Here is a 10,002-nt window from a genome sequence, read left to right as displayed (position 1 = left end):
AAAAAAAAAAAACAGAAAGAAATACTCTTTGTTCCATTAAAAATCCAGGGCTCTAGAAGTTTAATATTAGCTCCATGGGGGCAGAAATTTTGTCATGCTCACTGTTATATCCCCAGTACTTAAAAATGTTACCTATAATAGCATGTAGTCAGTAAATATTTATCAAGTTAGTAAATTTTGATGTGATTCTTCCAGTTTTTTTCTAAACAAAGTAAACAGGTATCCTTTTCATTTTCTTGGTTTAGTGTCACATTTGAAGATGGGCACTGAGAATAAGGAACCAACTGAAAAGTATGAAAATGTGGGAGACACAGAATCTAAGTGGCTCAAAGTGGAAAGTCTTCACAAGGATCCTGTGCAGGAATCTGAGGTTGGTGAGACAAGTGATAACAGAGTGGAGAATCAATGGGAAAAGCCTGCAGGAAACAGGATGAAGGATGACAATGGTGGCATCAGGGAAATAGTTGGAAAAGCCAAGAACATGGCAAACATAAAGACGGAGCAGGGAGATGAGGTGTCTGAGAACAGCTCACAGGTGAGCCCAAAACATGTCACACCCCAGACTGTTCTTGCAGAGCAGAAAAGCAGTGAACAAGGCAAATGTGTGGAGAACGTTAATGGAAATTCTCACACTGGTCTGCATGAGAAAACTGGTGCTGTTAAGAAATCACATAAATGTGATGAGTGTGGGAAATCCTTCAAATATAATTCCCGTCTTGTTCAACATAAAATTATGCACACAGGCGAAAAACGCTATGAGTGTGATGACTGTGGAGGGACCTTCCGGAGCAGCTCGAGCCTTCGGGTCCACAAGCGGATCCATACTGGAGAAAAGCCGTACAAGTGTGAGGAATGTGGGAAAGCATACATGTCCTACTCCAGCCTTATAAACCATAAAAGCACCCATTCTGGGGAGAAGAACTGTAAGTGTGATGAGTGTGGAAAATCCTTCAATTATAGCTCTGTTCTGGACCAGCACAAAAGAATCCACACTGGGGAGAAGCCCTATGAATGTGGTGAGTGTGGGAAGGCCTTCCGGAACAGCTCTGGGCTCAGAGTCCACAAACGGATCCACACAGGGGAGAAACCCTATGAATGTGACATTTGTGGGAAAACCTTCAGTAACAGCTCTGGCCTCAGGGTCCATAAACGGATCCATACTGGTGAGAAGCCCTATGAATGTGATGAGTGTGGAAAGGCCTTCATTACTTGTAGAACGCTTCTCAATCATAAAAGTATCCACTTTGGAGATAAACCCTATAAATGTGATGAGTGTGAGAAATCTTTTAACTATAGCTCTCTTCTCATTCAGCACAAAGTCATCCACACTGGAGAGAAACCTTACGAATGTGATGAATGTGGGAAGGCTTTTAGGAACAGCTCAGGCCTCATAGTCCATAAACGGATTCACACAGGAGAGAAACCTTACAAGTGCGATGTGTGTGGCAAGGCGTTCAGCTATAGCTCAGGCCTTGCAGTCCATAAAAGCATTCACCCTGGGAAGAAAGCCCATGAATGTAAGGAGTGTGGGAAATCTTTTAGTTATAACTCACTCCTCCTTCAGCATAGAACTATTCACACTGGAGAGAGACCTTATGTATGTGACGTATGTGGGAAAACTTTCAGAAACAATGCAGGCCTCAAAGTTCACCGGAGGCTCCATACTGGGGAAAAACCATACAAGTGTGATGTGTGTGGGAAAGCCTATATCTCACGCTCTAGCCTTAAAAATCACAAAGGAATCCATCTTGGGGAGAAGCCCTATAAATGTAGCTATTGTGAAAAATCCTTTAACTATAGCTCTGCTCTTGAGCAGCATAAAAGAATTCATACAAGGGAAAAACCTTTTGGCTGTGATGTGTGTGGAAAAGCTTTCAGAAATAATTCTGGCCTTAAAGTACATAAACGAATCCATACTGGAGAGAGACCTTACAAATGTGAAGAATGTGGCAAATCCTACATCTCACTCTCAAGCCTTATAAATCATAAAAGTGTACACCCTGGGGAGAAGCCCTTTAAGTGTGATGAGTGTGAGAAAGCTTTCATTACATACCGAACTCTTATAAACCACAAAAGAGTTCATCTTGGAGAGAAGCCCTACAAATGTGATGTATGTGAGAAATCTTTTAATTACACCTCACTCCTTTCTCAACACAAAAGGGTCCACACTAGAGAGAAGCCCTATGAATGTGATAGGTGTGAGAAGGTCTTCAGAAACAACTCAAGCCTTAAAGTTCATAAAAGAATTCATACTGGGGAGAAGCCCTACGAATGTGATGTGTGTGGAAAAGCTTATATCTCGCATTCAAGCCTTATTAACCATAAAAGTACCCACCCTGGCAAGACACCCTATACGTGTGATGAATGTGGAAAAGCTTTTTTCTCAAGCAGAACTCTTATAAGCCATAAAAGAGTCCATCTTGGGGAGAAACCTTTCAAGTGTGTCGAATGTGGGAAATCTTTCAGTTACAGCTCTCTCCTTTCACAACACAAGAGGATCCACACGGGGGAGAAACCCTATGTATGTGATAGGTGTGGAAAGGCATTCAGGAACAGCTCAGGCCTCACAGTGCATAAAAGGATCCACACAGGTGAGAAACCCTATGAATGCGATGAGTGTGGGAAGGCATACATCTCACACTCAAGTCTTATCAACCATAAAAGCGTCCATCGTGGGAAGCAGCCCTATAATTGTGAGTGTGGGAAATCCTTCAATTATAGATCAGTCTTTGACCAACATAAAAGGATCCACACTGGAAAGAAGCCATACCGATGTAATGAGTGTGGTAAGGCTTTTAATATCAGATCAAATCTCACCAAGCATAAAAGAACCCATACAGGAGAGGAGTTTGTAAATGTGACAAATGTGGGAAGTCACAGTGGGACATCCCAGAGAGCCTGCAAGGGAGGGAGTGCTCTGGATGGGACCAGGATGAGGATGCCTCTGTAGCAGGCTGAGTTTATTAAGTCTCAGGGATCGAAAATGGGAGGTGAGGTGAACCTTATGAATATAAGAATGTCTGAAGTTCTTGTTCATGGGTTATACTTTACATAGTATAAGTCATCATGAATAATCTTCTCTGTGTGATTTTAAAACAGCCAGGAAGGTAGACTCCAGTGTCAAAGTAGTTTAGCCCTTATAGAATATAAGATAATCCATACTGGGGATAAAACCTATCAAAGTGATGGAATGTGAAAAAAATCTTCAAAATAAGCAGACATTTCTGGACATAAAACACAATTTGAGGAAAGGACTTCAATTATAAGTCACATAGTCACCATCAGAAAGTTTATATTTGGAGAAATTATGTGAATAAAAATGTAGAAAATTCAGATGTAGCTTTGAATCCCAATTATACATTGGTCAGTGGATTAAAAACATCTAAAAAGGGCCTCCAAAAGGCAGATTCAGGGAGAGATAGACTTCAGGGAATATAAATTTATTTAATAATAATGATCTGAAATAATAAATTTGGTATAATTGGATTGTGGGGGAGCAGTGATGATGATTTCTGAAACAAAATTTGGAGTTCCCTGTGAGAAAAGTAGAAAACAGACTGTTATAAATCTAACAGATAGAATCACTCATAAAAAATGCAAATTGATTGGAATATATATTGTGATGTACTAGTTGAATGGATGGAACCTTTTTCTATTAAAAAGTTTTTTATTAATAAAAGTTTCAAAAGAACCCCCTCAATGATTGACGTATACATGTATATGATGAGTGAGAACCTGAAAGGTGGTATACACACATTTATGCTATAACAAAAGGTTCTACCATGGAGAGGATCTTGACACATTCAACTTGCACCTTACATGACAATTGATTCAGGGATGCCTATGAATAGACATGTTGGGAAAGAGGGCATTTTAGGAGCTAAGAAGCTAAGTAGCTACCAGTAATTCAAGAGAAGAGGAAATTTATGTTTCTAAATAATTCTGTTAAATGTTTGATTATTTTAGAATGCGTTGTTGTAAAGATTTCATGCAGTACGTGTATAAATTGTCTTGTAAAATATTATGAATACTTTGTTCAGGGCTCACTCTCTCTTTGTCATGAAGGCCAGATAGTTGTGGCAAAGTAAGGTGGGATTTTAATAAAGAAATTCCTTAAATGAAAAGAGGCTGTGACTTACTTTAGGTAGAGGGATACCCTGTGTCATATTGTTGTGGGGTGAGTTATACCAGACCCAAACCAAAGTGGGCAGCTAGGAACTCACTCACCCACCCCCCCACCCCCTGGACTAGGAGCTCAGCTGGTTTCACCAGAAGTTAGATGGTATCTCCCTAGGGGGGGAGACAGCATGAATTTTGGGGGGACAAGTCATCACTTGTGCTTTTCATACTGGGAGCGGGGAGTGTGTGTGTGTCCACAGGTAGAATTTAATATGAAATATTGATAACTATAAAGTGTTTAGGTGTCAATGGAAAAGAAACCATACTCTGTAAAATAACTTAAAGAGGTTTATTCTAAGCCAAATTTGAGGACCATGACCTGGAGCCACACCCCAGAAAGCCTTGAACATGTGGACTCCTGGTGGTGGGGTTAGTTTGGTTTTATACATTTCAGGGAGACAGGGATTACAGGTGAGGTCAAAAGTTAGTATGTGGAAGGCATACATTGGTGTGGCCCCCAAAGGTGGGACATCTCAAAGCAGGAGTCCTCAGGTTATAGGTGAGTTTAAAGATTCTTCAATTGACAATTGGCTGAATGAGTTAGGCTCTGTCTAATAGACCAGGAGTCAGCAAAAAGGAATGCTTGAGTTGAGATAAGGGTCTGTTAATCCAAGACAAACTACTAGACACTTGCCAAGGCTGATGTGGTTTGTTGTGTATATTGAGGACCTGGTTTGTCTTGCATAGCCTTAGGCCTGGTCACAGAGGGGACATGATGAAGGCACATCTGATCTCCTTTCTGAAGGATAGAACTCAGTTTTACCAATCTCCTTGCCCAAGAGGGGCTCCAGTCAGCAGTGGGGAAAGTCTTAAGATTTTATTTTAGTTCACATAGGTGACTCAAAGGATAAAAGACTCTTCTGAGAGTTGAGTAAACAAGAATATTGTGGGTAGTATAGTAGTAGAGACGAAATTCTGAGTTTGCTTTCTCTGTCTGAGAGAACAAGGGGGTAGCTAGGTGGATTCCTGTCTCTCTAGTAGATGATTCCTATGCCTCTCTAGGAGTATCATTCTCACTTTGTCTCAAAACTCCCACCTGTAAGTTTTGCCCCTACTCCAAGGGGCTATCTTATTTATCTTTTTATTCCCAGTACCCAGTGGCATACAGTAGGTGGTCATAAATGTTTGGGAAGTGAAATAATACGTGTATGTTTTTTAGCCATCTTGTCCAAGTAGAAGTCCATTTAGGGGTAGTGCTGAGCTGTCAGTTAATAGTAAAGTGGATATGCAGGACAACAGTGACCCCCCAGGTAACATTCAGCTGTTGCCCTTCTTTTAGGGACTTGCCTGCTACTTTTCTCTTCACTCTTGTGGTCCAAACAGAGTTTCCCAGGTCACAGTGAGATGAATTTATGATACAAGCCTTAGCCATTCCTCCTCAGTCTTCAGTTGCTCTAACTAAAACGTAGAATCATCCTTGATTTCTTTCTCAGTCTCTTTCCCCTGTCCTATCAGCCCACCTATTAACTAGTTTTCTGAGCTTTATCTCAAAAATGTATTTCTTAGTCAACTATTTCTACTAAGCTTCCACTACTGCTACAACCCACCCTGTTTCTTACCTGGGCTCTCATGATATCCCCAGTGTTGTAACACCTCCCCACTACTCCCACTGCCCATGAAAGACAGCCCTAGAGCTTTTGTACTCCTGGCAAAATCCTTTCTCCACCCACCGGAGTCAGCCTCACTATCACAGTCTATCCAGGAGAGCATTGCTGCAAATCTTATTTATCTTTGTCCTCATTTGTGTGCCACCAAACCCAACGACGTGCCCATTTTTCTTTTCCCTCCGTAACTCAAGAATTTTCATTGTATTCTGTGGAACTCACAGTCCACCATTAGCAAAATTTCCTATATTCTTTTCACCTCTTGGCCTAACTGCAAACTAGCTGTCCTGTGGGGGCAGTGCCTCCTTTGTGGTTTTCTCAAGTGGTAGCTGCCTTTTCTGTTGCGTCCCATGTTTCCAGGTGGGATAGGTAATCTGCATGATCCTATTGCTGCCTTGAGACCCGCTGTCATTCCCTCTTACTAAACTCTTCCCCCTTCCCCACTGAAGTTTGAAATTGTCATACTTTAAACAACTGCCAGCTTTTATTGCTGCAGTCATCTGCAGATCCTGGGTCACTCCCCATCATGCCTGAAGGAGTTTAGCTCCTGACTTACTGTCACTTTCTCCAAAGACAGTCCTGTCTTAATCCTGGGTAATTTCTATGATGTACAGGTGATGCCTTCCATACACCAGCCTCTAAAGTCTCTAACCTTTGTTTCTCGCCTCCTGTGGTTTCCTGCTCCACCCTACCTCAGGCATCTACTCCATGGTTGTGTCATGTGATGACCAATAGCTGCAGCCTCTCCTCCATCTCAGTTCCAAGTAATCACTCCCCCACCCCACCTCCTAACTTTCCCCTATCCTCTCTGCCAGAACACTGCCCATAGTAAGTTTTGATAGATGGGGAAAGGGTGGAGTTGGGAGGGGGGAAAGGAAGATAGCGTCTGCCACTCAACTCTACTTTGGAATAATGTGACCACACTTGCTCTCTGTCCTTCCGTCCATGTGGTGCTGGCAAGCCTGATCCTACTCCCAAGCTTGGACTGGTTTATTCAGGTAGTACTGACTGAGGCGCTGCTGGGCACAGTCCCACTACCCTGGGCCATGAGTGGGAGAGGAGGGCACCAGGAGGAGACCATGGTAGGAGAGGATGAATAAGGGAGAAAAGCCACAGCAAAACCACCCTGAACTGCTCTTTGCAGGTGCTCACAGGAAAGTGATCATGACCAATAGGAAAAGGGCAGTGATGGTGACATCTGGACAGCATGATGAATTGCATTTCCCAACAGGAGTGGGAAATAGGATGGCCTGAGCAAAGGCAGCCTTCAGTGAGGCCGGTATCTGGCAGGGCTGGTGCCTGGTGGGAAAGAAAAGGGCTGCAGAGTATTGGTAGGGTCTTCCATTTGCCAAAGATGAGAACTTTGAGAACAGGTAGATGAGACCACCTGTGACTGTTCAGATAATCACAGGTTATCTGAGGTTTCCATGTGCCCCTAACATAGCCCTGCTTGAGCTCCAGCTGGACCTAATGGCACCATCTACTTCCAGGGGAGATGCAGGTCAAGTAGCAAAGGAGAGGATGGCCATGGCTTGGAGGGGTACTCTGAGTGTCCCAGTGCCCTGAGCGCTGGGAAACACTACCCCATCTCTTCAGGTGCCACAAAAATGGGCGCAGGACCTCAAGTATCCCTACTACCAGGCATGAGCCAGTTGGGCTGGTCCCAGACATGAGGTCTCGGTCTCCCAGTCTTTAGCCCCCAAAGATCCAGTAGGCTCAAGTGTGCGGTCCAGGGGTGAGAGGTGGTTTAAGGACCACCTACAACCTCTTTCAGAAAATAATTTTCAAGAGGGAAAATAAGCAGGAGGGGATGACAACATGAAGGAGGACCTGAATAAACAATGAGTGTGGACAAGGCTTTCATGGGAGTGCATTGTATCTGTTAGCAAATTCATCTGAAGGTGAAAGCCTGGAAAATAATTTTGTCTGTTTCATGTATGGAGAGCCTGGGAGCAAAATAGCATTGGACACTGGTCATACAATGCAGGAGAATTTTCCTTCCTGGAGTTCAAAAATGAGGGGATCACCATCAGTACTTGAGGACCAGATAGCTGAAGACAGTGGGGATGTGAAGTCTGTCTGCACAGGGACCTTAAGGAACTGGGCACAGCTGCCCCAGTGCATTCCCTAGGCTGAGAGGGGAGTCTTCATGCCTCTTCTCCAGCCTCAGCCAAGGTCCTTGGCCTGGAGACATGGAAAAGAAAGAATACGGTACTTCAACTCAATTCTCTTCCCATTTAGGCCTGGCAGTTCTCAGGCCATGGACAGTATTGGCTATGCCCAGGGAGCAGTCTGTATGAAACCTGTATAGATGGGCAGCAGAGTACAGCATGGTCTCTCTGCCTTAAAGCCCACATTCAAAGGAGGAATCTTTGACTTATTCTCAGATGACTTTAGATAAGTAAATAAACCTTTAAAAATTTTTTCTTTTTTAAGAGACAGGGTCTTACTCTGTTGCCCAGGCTGAAGTGCAGTGGTACAGTTATAGCTGCTTATAACTCCTGGGTTCACCCCATCAGCCTTCCAAGTACAGGTGCCACCACACCCAGCTTTAAAAAAAATTATTTTTAGAGATGGGGTCTTGCTATGTTGTCCAGGCTAGTCTCAAACTCCTCTTCCAAAGTGCTGAGATTACAGGTGTGAGCCATTACGTCCAGCCTAGCCTTTTTTTATGCTTGTCTTTTGTTAGGATAAGAAGAGAAGCAACCTCATATTATAATGAGAGCTAGAAAAATTAATATTTATAAAGGCCCTTAGAAGAGTACTTGCAATGAGAAGTGTGTGTGTAGGGATGTATCAGATAAGTCTGGCAGTGAAGTGGCCTCTGTCCTTCAAGGATCAGATCCTTGAAGGAGAAAAAAAATCCTTCAAGGATCACCCCACATGTAGACACAACCTGAGAGGAGTTGTGAGACATGAAGAATAGGATTTTTTGGTTATGGTTACTCAGTGGTATCTTCGTTGCATCACTTTGTCTTTGTTAGGTTGGAAAAGGGGTAGCAACAGGAGGAGCCTCCAGCTTTGGTCCACTGACCAAGTGTGTTGGGTGGGGTGAGCTGCTACACTCGCTTCCGTCTGTGTCTTGGGGAGTCTGCTCACTTGTGCTATATGCATTTTGCTTCCCCTGTTTTCCTGCAATATTCAGATGTGCTGGAGATTACTTCAGGAAAAGCTGGTGAGAGCCAGGCTTCCACCATCTTAACCATGGCTGTCTTGGGTGAGTGTTCCTTAAGATCTCAAAGGCTAAGAGGCAGTCCTGGGGTGGGCAGAGTAGACCCCTAGAGGAGACAGGCAAAGTTTCTGGATGCAAACCTTAGGGCAGTATTCTACTCAATGCAATAATTTTGCATTTGTTTTGGGTCCTGTCTATAATTTTCCATCTGCAAAATGAGGAAAAAGACTCATTCACAAGATTGCTTTAAGGATTGAAAAAGCACCATGTATTTTATAAAAACTTTGTACGAACATTATTATGAAATTGACTAATCTGTCTTTTTAAAAATTGAAGGAGATAATGAAGATGAGAGCAAAAATTAATGAAACAGGAAGCAACACAATAAAGAAGACTAACAAAGTCAAGGTTGGTACTTTGAAAATTGATAAACCTCTGATGTGATTGGCCAAGATAAAACAGCACAAGTAATCAAAGTTGGGTATGAAAATTGAGAGATCATAACAGATCCCATGGGTAGAGGTTTATTTTTTAAGTTCCAAACATGCAAATTTCCTAGTTATATTTTTGTTATTATATTGTGGTCAGAAATATAATCTATATGATTGCTATTCTTTGTAATGTATTGAGATTTGCTTTATGGCCCAGCAGATGTTTGAGGGGGTAAAGGTTCATAGGCTCTTTGGAAAGGACACGTATTGTGTGGACACACAAGCCTTTGAGTTTGTAATACATTGTTAAGATCTTCTGTGCTCTTAATGAGTTTTTGTCTGCTTGTTGTATCAATTAATAACATAATTGAGTTATCTATTCTACTTATAGTTCTGTGAATTTTGTTTTATATACTTGAGGACACACAAATACAGAATTATTATATCTTTCAGGTCAATGGAAACTTGATGAAGTAAACTTCTGTCTCCAGTAATGCCTTTTACTTACTTAGCCTTCCCCCCCCCCGAGTATTAATAACATAAGCTTCTTTTTTTTACTTTTAATATCTATATCTATATCTATATCTATATATATATATATTTTTTTTTTCAAGAT

General features: G+C 42.3%; 1 protein-coding gene across 3 annotated transcripts; it reads left to right on the top strand.

Moving 5' to 3' along the window:
- Positions 1-241: 241 nt before the first annotated feature.
- On the top strand, positions 242-9,547 carry ZFP62 (ZFP62 zinc finger protein). Of its 3 annotated transcripts, XM_023519313.1 has the most exons (3): positions 242-2,591; positions 8,929-9,000; positions 9,292-9,547. In XM_023519313.1, the coding sequence occupies exons 1-3, from the start codon at positions 260-262 to the stop codon at positions 9,318-9,320; spliced, it is 2,433 nt and encodes an 810-aa protein (XP_023375081.1). In that variant the 5' UTR covers positions 242-259; the 3' UTR covers positions 9,321-9,547. The 3 variants fall into 3 exon arrangements, with proteins under 3 accessions (XP_023375081.1, XP_023375082.1, XP_023375080.1); XM_023519314.1 differs by lacking the exon at positions 8,929-9,000; XM_023519312.1 differs by lacking the exon at positions 9,292-9,547 and having other exon boundaries at positions 8,929-9,106.
- Positions 9,548-10,002: the final 455 nt, after the last annotated feature.

Source organism: Otolemur garnettii, unplaced genomic scaffold (assembly GCF_000181295.1).
Source record: "Otolemur garnettii isolate 467f Iridium unplaced genomic scaffold, OtoGar3 scaffold00171, whole genome shotgun sequence".
NCBI classification, from domain to species: Eukaryota; Metazoa; Chordata; class Mammalia; order Primates; family Galagidae; genus Otolemur; species Otolemur garnettii.
Note: the sequence above shows the minus strand (reverse complement) of the source record. Positions and strands in the feature narration are given on the sequence as shown.

Excerpts from the sequence above, each read along its gene's own strand:
- ZFP62 (XM_023519312.1), top strand. The coding sequence starts at position 260 with ATGGGCACTGAGAATAAGGAACCAACTGAAAAGTATGAAAATGTGGGA. Across the intron at positions 2,592-8,928 it reads GCATAAAAGGATCCACACAG|ATGTGCTGGAGATTACTTCA; the intron begins GTGAGAAACCCT and ends TGCAATATTCAG.